Source organism: Trachurus japonicus, chromosome 22, assembly GCF_045865225.1.
Source record: "Trachurus japonicus isolate A0001 chromosome 22, Traja_1.0".
Taxonomy (NCBI): Eukaryota; Metazoa; Chordata; class Actinopteri; order Carangiformes; family Carangidae; genus Trachurus; species Trachurus japonicus.
In genome coordinates, this window is record NC_140928.1 from 30,869,756 (window position 1) to 30,896,234 (window position 26,479).

The 26,479-nt window shown below is 42.1% G+C and overlaps 2 protein-coding genes across 4 annotated transcripts in view; both read left to right on the top strand.

Moving 5' to 3' along the window:
* Positions 1 to 23,065, top strand: part of gphna (gephyrin a) — a 51,519-nt gene extending 28,454 nt beyond the window's left edge. For both annotated transcript variants that reach the window (XM_085768296.1, XM_085768297.1), the window contains 11 exons: positions 4,663 to 4,782; positions 4,889 to 4,947; positions 5,661 to 5,814; positions 5,907 to 6,028; positions 7,181 to 7,268; positions 7,369 to 7,442; positions 7,804 to 7,868; positions 17,126 to 17,229; positions 18,361 to 18,457; positions 18,585 to 18,723; positions 19,774 to 23,065. In XM_085768296.1, coding sequence (XP_085624422.1) covers positions 4,663 to 4,782; positions 4,889 to 4,947; positions 5,661 to 5,814; positions 5,907 to 6,028; positions 7,181 to 7,268; positions 7,369 to 7,442; positions 7,804 to 7,868; positions 17,126 to 17,229; positions 18,361 to 18,457; positions 18,585 to 18,718 — 1,017 coding nt within the window. In that variant the 3' untranslated portion in view covers positions 18,719 to 18,723; positions 19,774 to 23,065. The remainder of the gene's footprint in view (positions 1 to 4,662; positions 4,783 to 4,888; positions 4,948 to 5,660; positions 5,815 to 5,906; positions 6,029 to 7,180; positions 7,269 to 7,368; positions 7,443 to 7,803; positions 7,869 to 17,125; positions 17,230 to 18,360; positions 18,458 to 18,584; positions 18,724 to 19,773) is intronic.
* Positions 23,066 to 25,630: 2,565 nt separating this feature from the next.
* The window catches only part of pals1a (protein associated with LIN7 1, MAGUK p55 family member a), a 46,180-nt gene continuing 45,331 nt past the window's right edge, over positions 25,631 to 26,479 (top strand). Inside the window, exon 1 of one of the 2 annotated variants that reach the window (XM_085766634.1) lies at positions 25,631 to 25,861. The gene's annotated coding sequence lies outside the window, so the exon portion shown is untranslated. The remainder of the gene's footprint in view (positions 25,862 to 26,479) is intronic. The other variant, XM_085766636.1, reaches the window with a different exon arrangement.

Sequence of the window (26,479 nt, forward strand, 5' to 3'; positions counted from 1 at the left end):
CCCGCCGATCTTAAAACAGCTTGCACCGGCAATTAAAGGTAATGAACCTACTCCTAAAACTGTAGGGATTATGGCAATAGTCAAATTTGCCAAATGTTGAAATATCCCTTTAACAGCACTGCTAATTCAAACATTATCAGTAAGTTTAGTGTGGCCATTACTGAAGCTACTGACAGTAAGCCTGCTGGTTGCAGGACTAATAATGGCTCTAATGATGTTACTAGAAATAAAAGTGCAAACACCATACCAATGCTTTGACACATCTGCCATGTAGAATAACATCTATACCTCTACACCTGGGCAGTGACTTACAGAGCCAACCACACACATTAAACAAAACACATGTGTTCAATATCACAACTGATCTGAGAACAGAACAGTGGAATCCTTTAGCTTGTGTTGGCTCTCTGCTGGCCTCTTACTGGTCAAAGATCCTGGGATTATGCTTGGCACACGCAAATGAGAGTGGCACGGTGGTAAAGTGGTAAGCACTCAGCCTCTCTGCAAGAAGATCCACGGGCCCAGTTGTTCAAAGGTAATCCAATCGGATTTTGGATAATGGATCGGATCAAACCTTGAAAATGGGTTGTTCAAAACCAAAAACGGATTCTGAAATCGGATTAGATCACGTAATCCAATCTTGGTTTTGATCTGGATAAAACCCTCAGTTTGTGTTGTTCAAAACTTTTCAGTAGGATCGGGATAACTTTGATCCAAAAAATCAGGATTATTCTGATCCCAGCAGTTTGGTGGATTCAGGGGGGGGAACTGGTCAAATAAACAATATTCATAAAGTAGAACAGTGTAGAACACTGTACAACAGTGATTAGTAAATAATGTTAACTTTTGAATATTCTACAACTGAAAAACTTTTCCCCAAACTGAATTTAATGAAATTTGAAGTTTGAATTTTGAAATTTGAAGTTTGAATTTTAAAATTTGAAGTTTGAATTTTGAAATTTGAAGTTTGAATTTGAAACACATGGGGAAATATTCACAATTTCACTAATGAACTGTATATTTGCTTTTTTCAATTTATTTTAACAGCCCAACCAGATGAAGTCTGGCTGTTTAAAAGACATTGAAGAAACAACAAAGAGCACAGAAAACAATACATACACTCCGTTTTCAAATAAACACACTTTGAGAGACCTCATGCTGCTGTTCTACCTGTTGTTAACAGACCAATCAGCCTTCAGTGTGATGCACAGTCCCATCTAGAGCACTCATTATCCGAATTTGGTAATCTTGAAAATTTGGATTTGGATCAGACTGATCCAATCCAACTTTGCTTTGAACAACTGGGATAAAAGTAAAACAGATTACGTGATCCTGGATAGCAAAAAAGGGGATTTCAAAATCCGGATAATTTTTATCCAGATTACACCTTTTGAACAACTGGGCCCTGGGTTTGATTCCTTTTTGGGTGGAGTTTACATGTTCTCCCCATGCCTGGGTTCTCTCTGCCTTCCTCCAACAGGGTTAGGGTTAGGGTTAGGGTTCACACATGCACACTAGGTTGAATGGTGTCTCTAAATTGCCCATACACCTGAATGTGAGTGTGTCATTTATCTCTATATGTGGCAGCTGGGATTGGCTCCAGCCCCTCTGCATGGATAATCGGGGTAGACAATGGATGGATGGATGAATGTGCACAGGCCCATAACATGCCCCCCCCCCCCCCCGCTGGACAAACCTCAGTGTCAGAAATATTAGATGATGTGGATGATAAATTAATCAACCTCCCAGAGACAATAGCAGAGTCTAAATCACAAGATGAATACCAGATCCTTTATGGGGCAGAATGCTATTTCAGATGCAAGGAGAGATATCGCTTCCCCTTTGATATTATTTTAATTGATGTCTATTTTTAGCTTTAGCTGGTCGAGCACTACTTGCCTTGCTTGTCCTGATGGCGCACCACTGCTCTAAACCAGTTACATCACTGGTGTCGCTGCTCTGAATCGGCTCATTCACTCACATTTAAGCCTGTCGGCAGCAATTCAACGAATGGAGAGAGCTCCTCCAGAAAATCCTCCTGTTTAATGGAAGGTGCAGAGTGACAAGATGTGAACACACAGCTCTACACATCTGCACCCAGTGGTTGTTTGTTGGCTTCAGAATCCATTCTCTCCTGGTCATATTTTTAACCTAATTTGATCAGAAACAAGAGACTACTAGTCCAAAGTGAAACAAATGTATGAGGATTCCTACCTATAGAAGTGTATTTCCCACAGCACATTTATAATGTACATAAAAAAGAGTCTGTAAGATAAATAATGCACTGCAGCTGCACAGTTCACACATGCAGACAGTGCCTAGAAATGAACGGTCATATCAGCCTGAATCACTCCTCCTGTGTTGGCTTCACGGTCCATCCGTTCTGTGGGGAAGAACTTTCCCCTCCTCCTCAACCAGAGTTCATCCAAGCAAGAAGCTGTGAGGTCAGATTTCCTGTAGAAGTATAAGCTCAGTGTCCATGATTAACTTGGAGTGGAGTCAGGAGCAGGATCAGCTGAATGCTGCCTCTGTTCTCTAGTGTCTGGTGCACTTGGTTGCATCTTTTTTGTTTCTTGAAGGTTTTTTGTCACTTTCTACAATTTCAACACTTGATGATGTGATTTTTCACCACATGACTCAAATGATGTTGTGGTGCAGTTGTTGTCCTCTGCACCTGAGATGCACTCCTCTCCTGCAGATATATATATATTTATTTATATATATATTTGTAAGTATATTTTTTGGCTTTTATGCCTTTATTTGATAGCCATAGTGAGATAGACAGGAAAGGGGGAGGCAGAGAGAGGGGGAATGACATGCAGGAAAGGTCTGCCCGACGCGGGATTCGAACCGGAGACGCCTGCGTTGAGGACTGCAGCCTCTACATGGGGCGGCCGTCTTAACCACTGCGCCACGCACCGCCCCTCCTGCAGATATTTTGAATGGAATTTGAATTAAATTGTTTATTTCGGTCACACAACACAAACATCAAAGTCAACCATTTTGCATGGACAGGTTAGCCAGCACATATTATCATACATAATTACACCATACATTTTACACAAAAAAGTCATACAGTGACGGAAAAGGGAAGCCCAAGGCTTATATTTACCCATCCTATACACTCCTATGTGACGTGATAGACGTGAATACAATCGCGCTAGACGCTCCATTCGCGCCGCCTCCGCCTGAATCGCGTGTCATCGCGCCATTTACATTGATTTTCAATGTAGAGTTGCCGCTCCTTTCGCGTCTATCGCGTCCGGTGTGAACGCCCCTTTAAGATTAGATTACCTAGAATATCAGTACAAAGTTGAGACGAAAAGAATGATTGACTAATGACTAATTTTACATTTTAAGGCTTTGTTAAAACTCAACAGAGAACTACATTCATCACTGAGCCTGTTCCATGTGTTACCTCCCAGAACTGAAACACATTTGTATTAATTAGGTCTCACTTTACACATTTTGAAAGTCAATAACCCTCTCAAATTATAACATCTTTTTCTTAATTTAGATAAAGGAAGAATACAAACCGGAAGGCTGTTATTCTTTACTCAAATATAATTTCTAGGGCTGTCAGAGTTAACGCGTTAATCGCGATTAGATTAATTAAAAAAATTAACGCGATTAAATTTTTTAATCGCGGTTAATCGCGGCCCATTTTGTCCTCTGTCTGCTGGACTGGAGGACTGGAGTGTGGGACCTCCAGTCCAGTAGGTGGCGGTAAGGCACCTTCAAGTTGGTTGCTACACAAATATACACAGTCTAACATATATCCACAGCTCCATCCATTGATTTTTTGACGGCTTTGTTGTCAACAAATGCACATGGCCATGTATTGATTTTTTGACGGCTTCTGTTGTCAACAAATGCACATGGCCAGGCAGAGGCGTAGCAAAGTAAAGGGCAATTTCCACTGGATGCAATTCGTTTCAATTCTGTGTGAGTTTCATGCATCATGTGTTATGATTAGGTACTAGGCCTGCTCTGGTCTAAAAGTTGTTTGTCTAGAGATTATAACACTTTGGAGGGTTGAAAGTCCAAAGCGCCATATATAATATTTTTAATAGAGATTAATCGCGAGTTAACTATGGAAAAAATGCGATTAATCGCGATTAAAAAAATTAATCGTTTGACAGCCCTAATAATTTCCACTGTTTTTAAGAAAACAAAATCTTATAAATAGTAAATATTAGTTTATTAAGCTTGCTAAGATCAGATGAGACCATCTCAATCTTCCATCTAAAAGCATTTTCCCCACGGGGGAGGGGGGGGTTACCTCTGCCAGGACTACATTCTAGCTTATTGTTAACTTCTGTGAGATCTTTTTGGCTTTGTTGTTCAGTTGAACTGAGATAGATGGAACTTACTTGTTGAAACAACCATGAGTATAACACTGGCAACAAGCATGGATTTCAGGTCCAAGGAAACACCCACCTGTTGGTCTGAGCACTGCCGTTAAAGCTGTGTCATGTCAACATTGAGTAATTACACTTTCTGCAACATAACTATGACCACAAAAAGTAGTACTGCTATTAGTATTCCTGCTGATGCACAGGGGAACAGTAATGAAATTTCACACATTTCTGAAGTAATGTATTATCCCAGCACCGTTAAAAGCCATCAGTCTCAATAATGTGTGTGTGTGTGTGATTGCAGCCCACCCACACAGTGATGCCAGGTCAGGTGATGAGGGTGACGACTGGCGCTCCGATTCCCTGTGGAGCCGACGCCGTGGTGCAAGTGGAAGACACGGAGCTGCTGAGGGAGTCTGAGGATGTAATTACACCGCTCTGGATGTTGATCGCTATCAGTTTAACCCAGTGCTGCACAGTATGTGTTGTGAAGCAGGTGTGTGGCGGTACTGACAGTGTGTCTGTCACAGGGTACAGAGGAGTTGGAGGTGAGGATTATGGTCCAGGCCCGGCCCGGACAGGACATCAGGTAAAAAAACAAACAAACAAGTGGACCGCGCGATATTTTTTTTCGTAGGATGAGTCCGGGAAAGTCCCGCCTTTCCCGCCGTTCCCACCTCTGATTGGCTAGATGGGCTCTCGCCTGATTGGTTGTTTGTTTTGGTTGTGAAACGGCTGTGAAACGCAGGCTGTCGGCAAAGCGTGATAAGTGCCTAGATCTACCTGGACTCAATGGCACAATTACACTTCTCACTCAAACTCAAAATGTAAACCTGGACTCTCTCTACTTATCTGGCCTGTCTACACTCTACCTGGTCTTTTTACTAAACTTAACCAACTCCTTTCTTCATTGCCTAAACCTAACCAATGGCACAATTACACTTCTCTCAAACTCAAAATGTAAACTTGGAATATAAATTTTAAAAAATTAATTTTTCGGAATGTGAAACCAGCGGGGATCGAACTCGGATTCACCACACCGCAGGCGAAAATGCAAACCGCTACGCCATGGCGTCTGATTACATATAATACTTCAGTTGTGTGTATTTTAGTTTACTACAGTACTGTTGTGAGATGACGTCAATCGGAGGAGAATTCATCCAGCCAATCAGAGGCGGGGAAGGCGGGACTTTCCCGGACTCATCCTACGAAAAAAAATATTGCGTGGACCGCAGTGTCTGAAAAAGCTGCTGTCTGTTGATTATGAATATAAAATATTTGTGTATGTGTGTGTGTGCTCAGGCCAATAGGTCACGACATCAGGCGAGGGGAGTGTGTTTTGGCTAAAGGAACACACATGGGCCCGTCAGAGATCGGCCTGCTGGCTACAGTGGGGGTGACTGAGGTCAGCGTGCACAAGTTTCCTGTGGTGGCCGTCATGTCCACTGGAAATGAGGTAGTTAACGATTTAACAAATGCAAATGCCCTCTTTTCTATGTACACACAGTATATATATGCATTAGACTTGTGGTGTGTTTGTGTTTGGAGCTGTTGAATCCAGAGGATGACCTCCACCCAGGGAAGATCAGAGACTCCAACCGCTCCACTCTGCTGGCCACCATCCAGGAGCATGGATACCCCACCATCAACCTGGGCATCGTTGGAGACAAGTAGGACCTTACTCTGCTCCTCTTACATAGATAAAGGCAAAAGTAATAAACCCTTTATAGTGTTGAGGAATAATGTGTCAATGGAAAAAATATTGTATATCAAATAATATTTATTCTTTTTCTTTCTTCTTCTGTATCTGTCTTTATCTCTGAATAGTGCTGAATTTTTAATTTGACCAGTCTTTACAATTCATGTCAGACTGTGCAAAAGGATTCTCCTGCAGAGATACCCAGACTCTTTGTCTTCCCATACAGTACCTACTAGGGATGTGCACGGTTACCCGAGTACCCGGGTACCCGAGTAGGCAATCTGCTATCCGGTTATGAATTTATTATCCGGTTAACCTAGGATTAAAAAAACGGCACGTTAGAGCGTCAGTCTAGTGTCGGATCAAACTACATTATCATGCCGTGGTTCGGCTTTTTGTAGTGTTAAACAGTTTCGGATCAAGCAACGTGATTTTCTGCTGTGTAAAAGCGTTTTTGGATCGAGCCTCGGACTTTCAAACCTTTTACAAGAATGTGGTGGTTCCCTCGACGTAAACCGTCGGGACGGAGACGACAGGTGTCATCAAGTCTGTTAGAAAATCTGCTTTCAGTTTACAAATATTCTGAAACCTTCCCAGTTATTTCCTGAAACGATGCGAGGCAGAGAGGAATGAAGGCACCAAAATGTAGTGTGGACTAATAAATAAGCACCGCTCATGATTTAGAAAAAAAAAGAGTGCATGCAGCACCTTTATTCCCCGGCATAAAGATGCACATCTGCCCCATGTGTGCATCTTAAACTCCATCTCTACTCTTATTATCCACCTGATATTTAGTCTGACGACGCTGTGTGTCAGTAATGTGACTGTCTGACGGACAGAGCGCATTTATGCACCGGCTGCGCTCTGTCCATCAGACATGACGTCATTTTATTTTTTATTACAGTAATCGGTTACCCGGGTAACACCAGGTTAGGTTACTCGATTAGGAAATTATTCGAAATGCCCATCCCTGGTACCTACATTTCATATGTTTCACTGCTAAATACATTATTCAAATTGCACATCTCCGGTTTGTAACACAGTTGTCCGTTGTCTCTGTGACATCACCGTAGAGAGCCGAGTGGCACGTGAGCTTGACGTGTCCTGATCCTTGTGTTTGCAGCCCAGATGACCTGCTGTCAGCTCTCCATGAGGGAATCAGTCGCGCTGATGTAATCATCACCTCAGGAGGCGTGTCCATGGGCGAGAAGGTATCTCTAAAGAACGGCTTTAGTTGGTCTGTTGTTTCTTTCCATGAGAACAGTGTGACAGTTGTATTATTCCCCATGTGTCTGTGTGTGTGTCTGTCAGGACTACTTAAAGCAGGTGCTGGATATTGACCTTCATGCTCAGATCCATTTTGGACGAGTCTTCATGAAGCCAGGGTAAGGTGTTTGAAATAGAGGGGACGTGATTTTGGTTTCTGGTGAGAAATATGAGAAATGACACTCCTTGTTTTGATCATTCATATTACTTAGAGTGCTGATGTCGCCATTACCACTGCTCCATCTCATTCTACTGTCACTACTAACTGCTATTGCTGCTATACAGTAGTTACTATCAATGATACTGCTCTCACTATTATTTTCACTAATTTGTTTCACTTTTCCTGTTCATATATAAATGATATGCATTCAGTGTCAGTGCTACTGCTGCTGCTAGTATTGATGATAGTACTACTACTAACACAATCACTGCTTCCCATACTATAAATACTGACCTACTGTATATGTTTCTGTTCCTCAGTCTTCCTACTACCTTTGCCACTGTTGACATTGATGGTGCACGGAAACTCATCTTTGCTCTGCCAGGTACTACATGTTAAGTAATGGTGTGTGTGTCGTTTGGGTGTCTCCTAGACGCTCTTCCATCAGTGTTTCTCTGCCTCAGCACCTGGCCAGATTATTCATGTCAAGCAATGTCCCATTGCTACTGTACAGTATACTGTATGTGAGATTTAATGTGGCAGCAGAACAGTAGACACACTGTAGAAGAAGAGCAAAGGACAAGGATAGCACATGAGACATCTGTGTACAAAAAGACAAGGTAGTTGTATATCATGTGCTAAGTGTTGGTTCAGGCTTGATCTGTTCCCCAAGACTTCATTCAGGCATTTACATGACTGAAGCACGTTTTGGTCCTTATTTCTTGACAGTATCCAACAAAAACTAAAGCCCCCTTTCCAGCTGTCAAACAGCTAAGACCCTCTAACATCAGGCAACACAACACTTGGGTGAACCCTCCCCTTCACCTGTGTAACGTCTCTCAGATCACACAGACACTCAGTACGTTTACATGACACTTGAAAAAAACAAATTATTGCCTTAATCCGACTATAACTGACAACTGAAGTGCATGTAAACACCTTAGTCCGACTGAAATCGGAGTTGGAGAACTCCGATTAAGACACCCAGATAATGCGATTGGAATTCGATTTTCTCCGTCATGTATACACCTTAGTCGGAGTATAACTGGACAATTCATGTATTCATGCTCCACAACCGTAGAGACGGCACAAAGTGGAGCAGAGAAGCCGCCCAAACCCGGCAAAGTAAAGAAAAAAACGAACAGCGCTGATTCAATGCATTTCACACAGCGCAACCAGCAAGAGGGTTTTTAAAAAATAAATAAATAAAAAGAGAGAGAGAGAGAGAGAGAGAGAGAGAGAGAGAAAGGAAGCCCGTATCCTATTCTCAGCGCGCATCCAGCCCAGACTGGTGCGTCTGGTCGGGAACTGCAGTTGAGAATTTATTATTAAGCTACTAAGTTGTTTATATTCAGTTTTTTACGAGTTGACAGAAAAGTCAACAGGACAGGCGGCGTATTAACCCACTGAAATGACGGGTGACGCCGCATGAGGGGGCGATGGACCCCGTCAGTTATTCGGTTTTCTCAGTTGCATGTATATTGAGACAAGGACAGAAGTCCGACTTGACGCCAAAATCAAATTTTGAGCATAGCTTGATTAAGCTCTGCATGTAAACGTACTGACTGTGAACACACTGGTCACCACAGTGCTGGTAAACCAGGAACACTGCCTACTCTGAGCTCACAGAGACTCCAACACTTTTACATTTGACAGATCTGTTTGTATCAGTCTACACGGTGGCCGTCAGCTCACTCCACTGTGTCCGTGCGTGTGCTCTGTACCTCATGTAATGTCTTCACTCCTTGCAGTTGTGTGTCCCCAGTGTGAACAGAAAGGCAACAAACAAAAAAACACTAATTTTGGCGGAGAAGGGTCTAACAGCAGTTGAAATTCTGATGAACTTGTGACGTGTGCATACTGATGGCCGCTACACTTTAAATTTCATTGGCAACAGTGGTGCGATTATTAAGTATTTTGCAAATAGAGAGATAGGAGTCCTGTTGCCCTGCATAAACACTGTCATTCATGGAGACCACTAAACCTCCAGCATGTGTTTGTAGGTAGAGCCTGAGAGGTGCATCATAATTGGGTGGTTTACCATATTGATATAGTGCTGACATGGGTCAATAGCATTTTATGAGGTATTTTATTTAAAGGTAAAGGTCAACATTTTTGCCAAATTTGCCTATTGTCATAATCCTTATAGTCATAGCAGTAGGTTCATTACCTTTAATTATCGCTGCATGTTGTTCTGAGACACAAGCTGCTCATTGAACACAATGGAGGTGAACGGTACAGGTCCCCTGTCCCTCATCACACTCATCAAATACACAATCCAACAACTCCAAAACGCTCCCATGGACAAGTTGTGACCTGCACATTCACTACGCTTTTTGAGGTAAATGCGTAGCCGGAACTACATTCCAGACACGGCTGCTGTGCGGAGTGATTTCAAAAGCGCAAGTAGTTCCGAATATTTGCTTCATGTGTCGTAATGTTACATCATTATACATGATTATCTCATAGCGTGGTGAATGTGCAGGTCACAACTTGTCCACCAGAGTGTTTTGGAGTTGTTGGATTGTGTATTTGATGAGTTTGATGAGGGACAGGGGACCTGTACCGTTGCAGCTTACATCTCTGCCCCACGGTCTCAAAACAACATGCACCAATAATTAAAGGTAATGAACCTACTCCTATGACTATAAGGATTATGGCAATAGGCAAATTTGCCAAAATGATGAACTATCCCTTTAAGCAGCCTCAGGCCGGGGCTGTGTGACATCACGAGACAAAGGTCTTTGTCAACATATTTTGACCTACACACCAGTTTAAGGCGGCTGTGGCTCTGAAGGTTGTCTACTAATACTGTAACAAGGCAGCAGTTTTTTGTTTTGTGTGTGTGAATGTGGGATGTACAGTCATGGCCAAAGGTTTTGAGAATGACATAAATCTGAATTTCACAGTGTGCTGCCTCAGATTTTATGATGGCAATTTGCGTAGAATGTTATGAAGAGTGATCAGATGAATTACAATTAATTGCAAAGTTCCTCTTTGCCATGAAAATGAACTTACAGTAAAGAGAGAGGTTCAGGTGTTGTGCAGAAGGCTTCAGGGTGCCAAGAAAGTCCAGCAAGCACCAGGACCATTTCCTGAAGTAGATCCAGCTGCAGGGTCGGGGCTCCACCGGTGCAGAGCTTGATGCTCAGGAATGGCAGCAGGCAGGTGTGAGGGCATCTGCACTCACAGGCTGAAATCCACTGGGAACAGCCGCGACGCGGAACGTATGTCGCGCGACAGCCGCAGCAGCTCGCGCCCATTCAGTCAATGGAAGCTCCTCCACCGGCCATGTGAGCGACGCGCACTGCAGCGGCCGTCGCGCGGCGTTTCTCTTCTTTTTCGCGCCGAGTCTATTTTATTTCCTCGTCTCGTACTACGCGGCCCTCCAACAGGTAGAAAACTACAGAGAACTGTGTATAAAACGAATATATTACGTTTAAAAGTGATTAAAATAAATGTCTCATGTACCAGAGGCAAAGCCAGTAGCAGTGCAACATTATGGGGTTTGTTTTTTTACATTGTGGATCCATGATCGTGTAGTTAAACAGTTAATTGATACCAGTTAATATAGTCTGCACTTGCAAACCCTACATAGTCAGCAAATTACCTGTGAAAAAGGTACTGTCAATCCATTTTAACAGGAAGGATGTAAAAATGTGTTGAGATGCATAAAGTCACTCATTTACTGCAGCTTGACAAGGTGAAGTTGTGACAGTGAAGCCGTGTCGCGTCGTGTCCGTGCCTGGTGTAGCAGGTAAAGAACTCCGCTCCGCCCCGCTTACGTATCGCGTCGCGGCCGTTCCCAGTGTACTCCTGGCGTTACGGGGCGGGGGGCAAAAAGGGGCAACATAAAGAAGCCACTTCTCTCCAGGACAAACATCAGGGACAGACTGATGTTCTGTAAACGGTCCAGGGACTGGACTGCTGAGGACTGGGGCACAGTCTTCTCTCTGATCAATCCTTCATCTGGGGCGTTTAGAGGAAGCGTGTCCGTAGAGGAAAGGGTGAGCGCTCCCATCAGTCCTGTGTCAGGCCGACAGTAAAGCATCCTGACTCTGTTCATGTGTGAGGAGTGGGCTCACTCACAGCCATGAATAAAGAATGGTACCAAAACATCCTTCAAGAGCAACTTCTCCTAACCATCCAGACACTTGATAAACTTGATGTAAATGTCAATAACAACCATTGGCACTTATGAAATGCTTGTAATTATACTTCAATAACCACGGTAACAACCGACAAGAAGATCTAAAAACACTGAAGCAGCAAACTTTGTGAAACCCAGTACTCGTCGTGTCATTCTCCAAACGCTTGGCCACGGCTGTAGTGTAACGTGTGTGGCGTGGGGGATAAGACCAGAGAAACTCTGCATCTGTGCAGTTCATTCACCATTTTAACCCTGGGCACATTCTGCTTCTTTAACACACTGCATGCTCTTCACACAGGTTCTACATCAGCCTGGAGACGTATTGATTGATTGAATTTATTTATTTAAAACAGGGACAATGCACAAAAAAAAACATTAATCCTGTAAAACAAGAAGAGATGCTTTGAGCCAGGTTATAGCAACAATTGCTAATTTCCGCCTGTAGTCCCTGGGCAGGTAAAGTGCTAAACAGATACAATATTAAGATTAATTGAAATAAGACATGATAACCATAATATTTAAAAAATTAACAGAATGCACTAATAAAAGCAGGGAAACAAGAGCGCCAAATCATAAAGTGCACACTAGAGACCAACAGCACACTCTCTCTCACTCTCATCACACATTCAAACACATACACATACAATACACAGATAACAATCATCCTCCTCTAATAACCACACTCATAGCCAGACACATATATCTATCTCATGTTAGCTCATGTTAGCACTGTTCAGGAGCGTTGATGCAGATGGACACACACAGATCACAGCAGCATAACCTACTGGGTTAAGATGCTACTGGTAATCTGCCTTTGAAATAAAGCTGCAGTTACCATCTCCCCCCTCATTGAAAACCATCCACATCTGGAGGTTTCCATGCGTGAGCTCTTGCGGGTTGCGTCCTTTTCAGATCACACGCTGGAGCCAAGTTAACTGAACAGAACACAAGCTAAAGGTCATAACATTTCATCAGCATTTGTGTTTTAGTTTAGTTGCTGCAGTTCTCACCTTATTTGATGACACTAAGAAACTTTATTACCCATAGTAGCTGTCAGTTCACTTTGTGTTTCTAGGACACCTTGTAGTGTACTTGACCTCTGACCCTTCTGCACCTGGTTTAAAAACCTCTACTCCACAGTGAAGCAACTGATACTGATTTTATTCGGACCAACTAATAACATGGTAAATACTGAGAAGAAATAGTCGGTACTGTCGTCTGAAGAGCTGCCACAGTCAAGTGACCAGTATGCACTACGCTGGCAATTGAATGAAATTGAAGATATGGAATATCTGCAAGAACAAGCCCCTGCAGAAAGTGTCAGTCTGTCTGCTGTGCTGGGGTCTCATTTATAAAACTGTGCGTGGGATTAGGACTGGATGCTTCATTCCATGCAGCCGCGCCGTCCTCTCCTCCTCCTGCGCTCCAGGAGTGGACAATATGACGGTGGTAATGAAATATAGAGAAGGAATTTTGATTTAGAATTTTCTGTTAGATTCTAAGAAGATGTTTCCAAAACAATTATTCAGTCCAATGCAAAATAAAACCGTTGACTTAAATCATTCTGATTACATGGATTTAACGCATGATACGGGTTGAAATTAAAGGGACAACGAGGAGTTTCTATTCGGTTATAAAAAAGTCTCACGTTAATGTGGATGAATCTCCGCTACCCACACTTGTTAATGGGCCCATTTTCGATAAATAAATCGTTCTGTCTCTATCGTTATTTTGTTATTATTAGTGGTGGTGGAAATGCTGGTCGAGCCGACCAGCGTTTCCTTCGTGGCGAGTCATGAGAATAACGCAGCCAAATCGCCGTTTATGGTCGGAACTACGACGGTATCTGAACCTCTTTGAACCTCTGACTTTAATTCTTGATGAATGAAAACATGAGTCCGTCTTGCGCCGGTCAAAGAATTTTACGGTGCACGGAGGCTCATAAATGTAGTGTGAAAACGCTTCGCTTTTCCAAAACTCCTCGTTGTCCCTTTAAATGTGCGAAGGGCGATAAAAACATTTGTTCTTCTCACACTACATTTCTTCAGTCTGACTTCAGAGACGTTTTATATTGCTTCAGCTCACCCCGTCTGTCGCCACTTCCCCTTTTCCTCCAGACTATGTGTACGCATGGGTCAGAGTTTGCTTAGAGGTGCGCATTGTGCACATTCTCCCGTCAAGTTTGTTTTTTATAGATCCCAACCTTTGCATTTCAGGCCTCGTTTTGTGCGTACGTCACGTTTATAAATGAGGCCCCTGATTAAAACTGTTGCAGGGATCCTAAAGTCTAGTATATGTCCTGTGGCCTTGTAATGTGGAGTGTGTTGGTCTGTGCTCCACTCTAGCATTGTGTATGTATTGCTGTTGTTATTAAAGGAAACTTCAGCTTCAGAGAAACTGGGCCCTCCCTGCTGGAGGCCGTGGCTCCGAGTGAGGCGGAGGCCAGACAGCCACAAAGCCCTGCACCTAGAGGAAGTAGGTCCTGAACCCAGAATGACCCATGATCGACCTCTGTTCGCACAGATCCCCTTCCATTGTGCTTGGAAGAAAGACATCCTGACCTTGATGCCCAGATGCCTTTCTCTCTGACCTTAACCCTTAAAGGGCTATTTCAACATTTTGGCAAATTGTCCCATCACCATAATCCCTATAGTCATAGCAGTAGGTTCATTACCTTTTATTGTCAGTGCAAGCTGTTTTTAGATCGGCGGGGCAGAGACGTGAGCTGCACGGTATTTCCACGTTTCCCTCATCAAACTAAATACACAATCCAACAACTCCAAAACGCTCTGGTGGACAAGTTGTGACCTGCACATTCACCACGCTATGAAATAATAACGTATAATTAACATTACGACACATGAAGCAAATACTCGGAACTACCTTTGCTTTTGAAGTCAGCAGCCGTGTCTGGAATGTAGTTCCGGCTACGCATTTACCTCAAAAACAACTCTGTCTTACATTATTATTTCACAGCGTGGTGAATTTGATGAGTTTGATGAGAGAAAGGTGGAAATACTGTGTGCCCCGCCGATCAAAAAACAACTTGCACGGGGTGTAAGTGTTGGACGGGTTGTCGTTTGGACATATAGAGGCTATAGTCCTCGCTGCAGCCGGCCCTGTATCGAATACCGACTCAGGTGACCCTATGCTGCGTGTCATACCCCCTCTCTCTCTGCCTCCCCATTTCCTGTCTCTCTTCACTGTCAATTAGATAGATAGATAGATAGATAGATAGATAGATATACATACTTTATTGATCCCAATCTGTAAAGTATTGGGATCAATAAAGTATATCTATCTATCTATCTATCTATCTATCTATCTATCTATCTATCTATCTATCTATCTATCTATCTATCTATCTATCTATCTATCTATCTATCTATCTATCTATCTATCTATCTATCTATCTATCTATCTATCTATCTATCTATCTATCTATCTATCTATCTAGGCAAAAAGCCCCCAAAATATACTTTAAAAAAACAAAAGAACAGCTTGCACCGACAACGAAAGGTAGTGAACCTACTCCTAAGACTATAGGGATTATGGCAATAGGCAAATTTGCCAAAATGTTGAACTATCCCTTTAAACAGTACTGCATAGTATGACTGACTAACATTCTAAGTGTCACAGGTCTTTGACAGCAGATATTTCTGTGATAAAACCTGAGTTGTCAAAACAAACTCTCTCTCACATACACACACACACACACACACACACACACACACACACACACACACCAGTAATGACCTCAGTTGTATCCCCTGACAAATCCTCCCATCCATACATCCAGCACTGGTAATACTGGTTAACTCTCCTAACCCGAGTGTGTCACCTCAGCTGACTGGCAACATGAAGAATGAATACACTGACTGTAAGCTGAGATATTGTCCAGCTCCCTGTCTTTGTGAGCCCCCCCCCCCCTCAGTCACCTCTCTCACCACCTGCTCCACCACTCTCTTCATGCTGCATCACACTGTGGTCGAGGGGGGTTACATTCATTGGAGATCTCACAGATATGAACATCTTGGACACTATACAACTTGTTTTTGTTCACTTGGGGGTCAGTGTCCCGCAGCTCAACTCACAAGCCTCATTGGACCATGATTACTCATTCACCACTTAGAACCATCTTTTAAAGGGGACATATTATGGAAATATCACTTTAGATGTTGCCCCCAAAATGTGAGAATTGACTCCCTAGGTTGAAATCCATGTGGTTTTATGAGCTGTTCCCTTGGTTGTCTGGCAGTGATGTAACTAGTTTTCTAATTTGCATAATCCCACCCCTACCTGGTACCAGTAGAAGGGGCGGGGCTAGCAGTGGCTCATTTACATTTAAAGGGACAGGCACTGAAAGCAGCCGTTCTGAACAGGGCTGTTTTGAGAGGATGAAAAGAGCTGTGATGTTTGATCCTCGGGGGATTTTGACTGAAGCATGTCACAAACATGTCTTCAAGACACATTGGAACTATTTTAATTTGTGGAAAAATGGCATAATATGTCTCCTTTAAGACATACTGTACTGCAGCCTCCACTGTGCTGACTAGGACACTGTCTTCACCAGCTTGTAGTTTTGGAGGTGCTTGAGCTCATCAGACACTAAAGTTTTAGTAGTGTTTCTTGTTCTTCTCTGATCTCCAAATTGAAAGGCCTGAATTGCTTTGTGACTCCTTTGATAATTACCAGAAGTAGAGACATATTTGGTGCTGCAATGGGAAACAGTTGTCATAAGTTATTGTAGCTTTGCAGACATCTGTTTCTCTGCTTCCTCTTGTTCCTCAGTGAAAAGGCTAAACTGAGGAGCTGGAAGCTCCACGTAGCCTGTAGTCTTGTTTGTACCTTGGCTCTGCATGTCTTTATTATCTGGGATGAGCTTCAGGACAACACACTGGATATTGAATGTTTCCAATTAAATTAAGACGCATATCCATTACACACAGTAAAAGCTGATTCCGTGTCCTTCCTCAGATGTATTACACCTGTCACACTGCTTTACCTGAGTCTGTCTTTACCCACTAGCACCCTGGCAGTGGCAGTGTCTCACAGTTGATTTAAAATGGTCCAAACATACACGAGAGAGCCTGTAGCGCTCTGGCACCAGGATGCACTCCAAACAGTTTTGCTGACACAAAGCTCTACTGTCTTTGTACAAGGTCTCCAGCTTTGGTTGTGACTGTGACCTCAAGATAAAATTTGTTCACCAAGTACAAGAAATGCACAGGGATCTGTTTGGCTTCTATCAGGCACATACAGAGTACAGTACACAGACATGTTTCATGGACACTTATTAGACACGTTGCACTGTCTGCAATCACTTATTGTATTGTACATGGTAAATTTCCCCAACATGGGACGAATAAAGGAATATCTAAATGTAGACAGAGTCATATAGATTGGTAGTAATTAGCTGCTCATGATGTAAGTCAGTTGTTACTATGTCCATGTGTTCCTCCTGACTAACTGAATGTTGTGTTGTTGTGAAGGGAACCCAGTGTCTGCAGTGGTGACATGTAACCTGTTTGTGATTCCTGCTCTGAGGAAGATGCAAGGCATTCTGGATCCTAGACCTACTATTATTAAAGCTAGGGTAAGAGACACACACACACACACACACACACACACAGCACAAAGATCATCTGGCTCTGTCCAGAGTGAACAAAGTCTCTGAAGCTCTGCTAATTAAAACGTTTTATGTTGTTTGAAATACTTAAAGCTAGGGGTGTGACGAGATCTCGCGAGATTAAACTCGACGATATTTCTCGTCGCGTTTAGATTTTTTTCCTTTTTTTTTATGTTAAAAAATGTAAAGCAGGGTTTCCACTACCAGTTACCATTACTTTGCACCCCTTTCCACTGCACAGTTATAACTCTACTCGACTTGGCGCTGCCACTACTCCTAGAGGAAACACTGCACATAATATTGTTTGCACTTGAAAAAAAGAAATAAATATTTAATTTTATATAATTTATTTTAACTTTTATAAATTTTAGTTTTAGTTTCAATTTGTGGAAGAAGAAATGTATTTAAAGCTCATGCTTACATTATGCATGTAAATAGTTACAATAAAACATTTCAAAATGCATGTGCAACTCGGTTAAATAAAAGTCTGTTGGTCCAGTCATATTTTGTCAATGTAGTTTTCTTAAAATCTCGTCTCGTCTCGATCTCGTGAACCCAATCTCGTGTCTTGTCTCGTCTCGTGAGCCGAGTGTATCGTCACACCCCTAATTAAAGCAGAAGTAAGCGCAATGTTTGTGTTAATATAAGTCTTAAATAGTTATATCTTCCGACAGCAATCACTTCTATAGAGTGTTTGGTCTGAAACACGGGTCTGTCAGTCACTCTGCTCTGCTGTAAGCCGAGGAGAAGACTTTCCTTGTATCCTACAACCTTTATCCAATGAGGAGAGAGAACGGCATAAAGGGGCGGTCCTCTCTGTGTGTGCAGCCAAGGGATGCGCGTGAATGTGGTGACGTGGGGACGAGGGCGGGGGCTGCTAACTCCATCGGCTGACAGGAAGTTAGACAAAACCACCGGATCGCTTACTCCTGCTTTAATGCTATATACATGAGTGTGAATTAATCATCTCAATCTCAGGAAATAAACACATTTTTTAAACATTTAAATGGTTCTTTAGAATATGAAGCAGTTGTTTTAATAGGTATTTAACAGGCTGGTAAGTTTGTGTGTGTGTGTGTGTGTGTGTGTGTGTTGCAGCTTTCCTGTGATGTTAAGCTGGATCCCAGACCAGAGTACCACCGCTGTATTCTCACCTGGCATCACCAGGAGCCACTACCCTGGGCACAGAGCACAGGTACACACACACACACACACACACACACACTTCTGTAATCTCCCCCTGTAACAGCGAGGACACACACAAACACGGGCCTTGTGTGTGACCTTCTCACTCACACATGCTGTGTGTTGTGTCGCTCCAGGCAACCAGGTATCCAGCAGGCTAATGTCAATGCGTAGCGCCAACGGCCTGCTGATGTTACCCCCTAAAACAGAGCAGTATGTGGAGCTGCATAAGGGAGAAGTCGTGGACGTCATGGTAATTGGACGGCTATGATGCAGGTACATCGTTCTCTCATGTGTCTCACTGATGTGTCTTCAGCCAGGACACCTGGGCCCTCATTTATCAACCGTGCGTATGCACAGATCTGTGCGTAAGAACATTCCCACGCAAAGTATGGAATTTATCAACTTGTACTTGTGCTTAGGAACGTGCGTAAATTTAAGCACAACTCTGACCATGTTTAGCGTACACACAAAATCTAGTGGTAGAACAGTGAAACTACAAATAGAACCAGTGGAGGAGTCACAGTGTTCAGAAATCTCAAACTTCACACATGTTCCCTGTTTCCTAATTAAAAAAAATTCTCAATTAGTAATTTAGCAGACATTTTGAATGATTGGTGTGACAAGCTATAGAAGTATGCAGGTAGATTTGTGTCTTTATTATTCTTTAAAAAAAAGGGTTGCTTCAATCAAAAAAATATATCTTCAATAAAAAAAAACACTTTTTTTCTTTGATTGCAAAAGGTTTTTTTGATTGAAGTGAAGGTTTTTTTAATTGAAAATATATTTTTTGATTGAAGAATAAAGACACAAATCTACCTTCATATAAAAGACAGCTTTTTTTTTTATTTCTCAGTGATCTTTCCTCTGACCCAACAGAATTAACAGCAGTTGTTACTTTCTCCTACGCCGCATTTTTTCTTTTGTTGGTCACACAGCATTTAGTGTCCCAACAGTATTTTTTGGTTTGATTCAACTTCTCCTACAAGTACCTCAATCTCGGTATCAGAGAAACTCCTCTTCTCCGCCCTCTTTGCCATGATTTTGGTGTGGGGGGAAAAAAATCCATTCACGCATTATTAAAGGGATTGTTGCTACCATATATGGTCAATTGGAGGCGTTACTGAACGCAAATGACCCTAACCATGGTAGTTAGGAACAGGTGGGATTTATCATCACTGATTACTTACTAGTGTGCGTACGACCGGTGATTTCATTCCTACGACAGAATTTAGAACCTTTTCTACGCACGGTTGATAAATGAGGCCCCTGGACAGGTGGAGTGGAGGAAAAAGGCCAACAGTAACCAAGTGTTTTTCTCTCCAGAACTCAGTGTCAGTCGCCAACAGTTACCATTGCAGTGCCAGGACTTCCTGTCTGGACAGGAAATGGGCGGAGGCAGGAAGTGGTGCATGTCTACCTGGTCACCATTAGCTGTGATGTCATATGCAACAGCCAATCGGAGCCAGCGCAGGCTGAATCCTCATTGGTCTGCTCTGAGGAGATCACTGTATTTCAATGGAGAAAAAAAGAGAAAACAAATATATAAAATATGAGATTTATTCTGTAATATTATTACTATCCTGATGATAATGATTATTAATATTCTTAATTAATATTCTATTTATTATTATTGATTCAATATTATCATCTTAGTAGTAATCATGCCCTCGTCTCTCCTGTTCATTTGCTTTGTGCGTTTAACATGTTTCCCTGGTAGATATAGAGATGTAGAGACTCCCCTGACTTCTTCCATCTCTCCTCACCCTCTCTCCCCCTCCTTTCTCTCCTTCTTCTTTTTCTACTTCTTTCTCTGCTCTTGCATCCTTTTCCAGATACTCCTTGATAACCCATCCCTGCAGTATTACTATACCTTCTCCTTTATCACACTGACCCTGACATAAATATTGACAGATATGAACTAAATACATTATAAAGACATCTTTTGATTGAAGCTGCTGATATCGTTTGTGTCGGTAAAGTATATATGACTTTTTTGCCAAAAAAAAGGAAAAAAAATACAAGGATCCTTTGTATTGTTTTTTGTTTTTTGTTTGTTTCTTTTTTGTCACTGTCAAAACCATGAGAAACTAAAGTTCATCATGACTCTCAGTGAAAGCCATGAACCTCCAGTGAGTGGGTTACTGGCTCTGCCTCACCACACTGGAACGCTCCGCTCTGACATCCCATAGCAACAACATCATTATAATATAATACATAACGACTTTTATGATGGGTACTTATATCAGAGGTGGGCCACACTGGAAGTATTATAGTATTACGCTAACCCTGCATTCAAGTGCTGTTTGATTTACATGAGTTTAAGGTTAATAACACTACTTTTTTCTTTTTTTTACTGTTGTAACAGAAGGCTGACTTTGTTCTGTATGTTTCATATGGTCAGAACATCCCAACATGTTAGTGTTAGTGTGACTCCTACGCTGCCTGTGGTGCTCAATCACAACCCACGTTGAGAATCTTTAAAGGGATAGAGTTTGACTTTGTCTGGAAAAAAAAAAAATTCACTGTCTTACTGAGAGTGACATGAGAAACTGGTCATGTCAGTTACACACTGGAAGCATCCTGCCAGACTCTGTCCAGAGCGAACAAAGTCCACCCCCTCATTTTAAACAGCTCATAAACACACACATCATTAAAACTGGTGACTGGTCTGAAGGCTGTGACTAATTGGTGTCCAACTCTCCTTTTTAAAGGCTCAGTAATGTCCTAAAACTAAAGCTGGGCAGTCTAGATTTTAGAAGATATTACTTCATAAGTTAACAATGAATTTTTTTGTGGACTGTGTATGTGTGTGTTTGTGTGTTTATTCATTGTGGTGAAGGAAGAAATCACCCAGTGCAACAATGTGCCCCACTGATATATTTTAATAGTTTGTATCAGAGATATTTATCAGGCTTTGGATTCGCACTCAGTGGGATACATTTATTTTTGGTTTTGGTCTTTTCATAGGAATTGGTAACTTTCACAAAAATGTAGAACAATCTGTTTCTTTGAGTAGCCAAAGATGACTGTGTCTGACCAGGAGCCTCCATCTTCTTTCCAGTTTGTACCACATAAACCACACCAACGTGAACACAGGAGCATGAATGAGTTGTGCCGTATGATATTCCTAACTCAGAGAAACTCTGACCTGACATCACTTGAAAGCAGGGTGTCGCATTCAGGTGCTCATGAACTATACAACTGGTGTATTTCTACCATGACAGTATTAAGGTGCTTGTTAAAGTCAAAAATATCAATTCACTTCAAGGCTGTAAATCAAACTACGTCGTTTGACTGCTGTTCTCTCTGTACTGTATGTAGACTGAGCAACACTGAGAAACATAGAAAAACCTTGTGTGATGTTATCCCACGACGAGAGCTTAGTTCACCCCGAGCACTAACACAGAGTAGAGCGGTTGGATGCGGCAAGTCGACACAGACAGTTAACGAGGACCATCCTAATGCATCTTATGCGGTCTGTGTATCCCGAGCATTCACCAGTGCACCATACCTGAACCCCTCTGGTTCCTCTGATTCTTCCTGTCAGTGTGGTCAGTGCCAAACAAACCCACATGCTCAAAGGTCCAATGCTGCATTCAGGTCATATTGGAATGACTTGTACTCTGATACCAAGATGACATTATTGATAGTTTTTCCTAGATCTTCTTCTCCGTTGCCAGTTAAATGTAAATAGAATATCGTTTCCTGATAAGAAGCTCGTCCCTACTGTCTTTCCTCTATGGCCTGAATATTGTATTTCAGTATTTCTGACCTTTGACGTCTCCCCTTATCGGCCAATACCTCCACCTCTCCCCACGTCCCCCCCTCTCCTCATCTTCCTCTTTTCCTCCCCACCGTCTTCACACTTGCATGCCCATAAAGGGGGGCGTGTCTTTCTCTTTGGGCAGGACAAATTCCAGGTGTGAAACAAAAGGTGCAGCACCAGGTGTGGCTTCTAATCTGACTAGCTGGTACGTTTACGATCATCCTCGATGGGATTATTGGTGCGTTAGAGGAGTTTTTAAAGTCCTGGCTCTGTTACTAACACTGTCTTCTCATTTATTCCTTTGGCTCAGATGTCAGAAAACTTCCCAGTTACCTCAAATGCACCAGATATATCTATACATGGCACATGCTGGGTTCATGCCATGTAATCCAAAGTGGGTGATATTTTTTAAGAGATTGAAGACGAGCATCAATTGACTGGAAGGCCCACGTGTCAAAGAAACAGAAAGGATTGAATTGAAACACTCACCACATTTATACTTTTCCACATTTGGCAGCTCATATTTACAGTAAACCCATTATGACGTGAACGCAGCATCAGAGCATATCCTGGCACCTGCCCAAGGAGGACCAATCAAACCCAGATAGATTCATTTAAATAAGAAGAAGCAGGTTATTGTGAAACTGCCTTTGTACTGAGTGATTCGTAACACTGGACTGAACTCAGTGTCACACTGCACATACTATAAACTATGACCAGCACTTGTAATGAAGCAATGACACACCATTCTACTACTAATGTATAAATATGATGAAGAGGATGTTTTTTCTGTAATGATATCATTGAAACTGAAGATGAATTAATAAAAATAATCCTGATTATTCTGTACCTTTTGTTTGGGAAGCTGCTTTTTTCACAAACGAAAAGTCAGTAGCCTAGCCTATATAATGACAAATTATCATCAGTGATGACTATTTGTCTTTGACTATTTGATGACTATTTGTCTATAGTGATGACTATTTGTCTTTGTGATACATTCAAGGTAGAGAAAGAGCTGCTGATCAGTCTGACGAGTCTATTTGCTCCCCCTCATCTTCTACTCAGGTTCCCAACTAAAGAAATGACAATGAAGTTGTAATCACCATGTGGAGGTTTATCATATTCTGTGATGCAGTTATTGATGATATATAAAGTTGATGTGGCATGAACTACAAGTAGAAAAATGGCAACCTGCATGACTCTTTCATACACACTCTCATCAGACTTCTTTTAATGAGACAGTATTTGAAGCTGACCTTTTAATCTATCCATATAATCCATCCATTGGCAATACACAGTCACAGGGTGAGGGAGGCACCCAGAATAAATGTTAAATATGCACATTTCCTTTTTATATTCAAAAATATCACTATAAAGTTTAAAAACTGGGATTGTCACCATCCCAAAGCAGTCAGTTGAAAAGTTTAGACTAAATGAAAACAAGGAAGTGAGATCATATTACTTCACTTTGAGGAAGTTCAGCTTTTAAAATGATGGTCCAATAAATAAGGAATAACTTGTCAAGAGAGCTACAGATAGCCTACATCCTGAACAATTTTAAATGACAGATGGCAAGTCCAGAAAAACTGCTTTCTCATAGGCTTTTTTATTTATTTATTTACTATTCTGACAGTTTTCTTTCTGTCTTGCGTATTTTATCATCTAACTGCTGTCTATTGTATTTGTACCTCAATGTGGCCTTTTGTTACTTTGGCCAACTATCTGTGAATGGTGATGGTAGGCCTACTAACGGTGCTACTTTTTTCAGTAACCAGTAATCAAAAAAGTTACTACAAGTTAGTCTCTGTTACTTGACTCAAAATACACTTGACACTTTTTTCAGTCCATCAAAGCCTTGTAGCGTCGCGGAGCCTGCCTGTGCGGAGGAATAGCCTACTGCGTGATTTGGTTACCGTTAGTTCCAGATAAACGGGAGGTTAGGGTTATGGTTAGGGGGGCGAGTCCAAGTAATCTGATATATTTCAGCATTTTATAAAAAAGTAACTTAAAGTCCCCCTCCTGCGACCCTTTTCGGTTATTTTAAAACCCACAGTTCATTAGCAATGCACCTCTGGAGGGTGGGCGGAGACTGCACTGCCCCCTCGCTGACAGCTGGACATTGTACAATTACCGATTACAGCTCGCTTAGCATAAAACTGCACACTGGTATTTGATCCCAGACTGGAATATAGTCCTTGTTCATGGTGCAAGCTGCTCTACCAGGTGAGCTATACCTGTTATACCTTGACAGCTACACCTAGCTGTCCAGCCTTTCACCTCTGAGCCAGATGCAGAGCGGGGCGGGAGCTTGTAGCACTAGTGCCCTCCCCTGGAGTTGTGACGTGTCAACCCCAGTCTCCCTGTAAACGGCCAGTTTGTGTCTGCCATTGGTTCACAGCAATTTGAAGGCAGAAAAACTCAGAAATGCAATTTTGCACTTCTTTTTCTGCTGATATGTCCTCTAACACACGAAAAATGCCACAGGAACATGTGAAAAGCATGAAAAACACAATTTTCATGGGACGGGGGTCTTTTAGTTTTCCTGGTAATTAATTCCTTTTTAATTTAATTAATTACTCAATGTAGTAATTCAGTTTTCTTTTGGAGAAAGTAACTGGTAACTTTACCTAATTTTCTTTTTAAAGTACCGTGCCCAGCCCAGCCCAGTCTGTGCAGCACTGAGGTAACAGTCGGGGCCATAAACACTCTATGCGGTTGTTTAGGGCCACAGCCGTTAGGTGGGGGGCCACATGATCAGAAAGGTACCGGGGTTCATTCAAGTCATTTAAACATCCTGAGGTGGACACGCATGCTATGAGCCTTATATGTAATTTGAAGTCAATATTCAGCTTCTTTATCTCACATTTGAGACATTTGGTAAAAATAGAATGGCAGAATGACAACATTTGTGCTCAAAAAGCAATCTTACAAAATTTCATTTTAGACTTGTTTTCTACACTTATCTATTACTGTATTCATATCCTATTTCAAGCACCAAAACAGTTCACAGTGTGTTTTCACAAGGGATTTGAAATTTTTCAAAAAGCAGACCTCAAATTTCCACCATTTGGCCTAAATTATTTCTTTATACAGTGTTCATCTAGGACAAACTGGCCTCAGTATGCTTACAGCGGAGGTTCTAATATTTAGCCTAGACATAAAACACTTGAGTAGCCTATTGTTACATCTGCAAGTAACTTAAAAAGATCAATTTAAGAAAATATGTTAAATTCGAGAAAATGGCCTCAAACCTCAGAGGGCATAAACATGTCTGTATTCAGTTTTAACCAGTGATTTGGTGTTTGCGCTTAGAGTGGGCCACAAACAAAAATCTTGTTTGGGGGGGGGGGCACCAAAATCCTAGGGCCGGCCCTGGTCGGTGTGTTGGCCCCGCCCCTGTCTGGAGCTGGAAGTGACAGTCTGGAGGAGGAGCAGGACACGGAGCTGCCTGACTGCTGCTGCTGGCTCCAATAAACGAGTAGCAGGGCTGTCAGAGTGAAACTGGGAATTTTTTTTTTTTTTTTTAGAAACAAAGACGCAATTACAAGCGGTTGGATTAAAACTAGCACTTCTTGAAGAGCTCCCGGTTGGATTTAGCCGGTAACGGTACCAGAGGAGGACGTGGACGTGGACGGCGCGGACACGGTGAGTGTTGTTGTTCCTGTGTTTTTTCGCTCGGGTCTGAACTGAAGTGGCTTTGTTATCAACAGGTGCTGCCTGCAGGAAGGCGCAAGTTAGCCAGCTAGCTGCTAACGTTAGCCCGATAACGTTCAATAAAAGCAACAAAAACCCACCGTTGCTAAATAAAGTAAGTTTGTTTTGTGTATCGATGGCTTCTCGCTAACTGAAAGGAAAGGGCAGGACAGTACCAGCGGAAGAAGCCACTGTGTTTCTACTACTGAAATGAAGCCAGTTAACTTAGCTTCACGTCAACTCAACTGCTGGACGACTTTGATAGTAAGTTAGAAGTGGCTGAACAACACAGTAACTTCTCTTCGTTAGTTAACACGATCAGTAAGTTTCAGGCTACATGTTTCAGGTCTCTTTCAGTTCTTTAGCTGTCAAATACACAGAGAGAAACTAACTTATATTCGATCATATTAGCGTTACATGCTGACGTCGTGTAATTGTTAACAACAGAATAGCCTAACTGTGTTCAGTGTTAGTTTTGTTATCTGATCTGAGTGTTTGGTTAACGTTAATGTAAGTTATTGTAACATTAACGTACATTTTCACTAGTTTCTACATTGTAGATTCAAACTG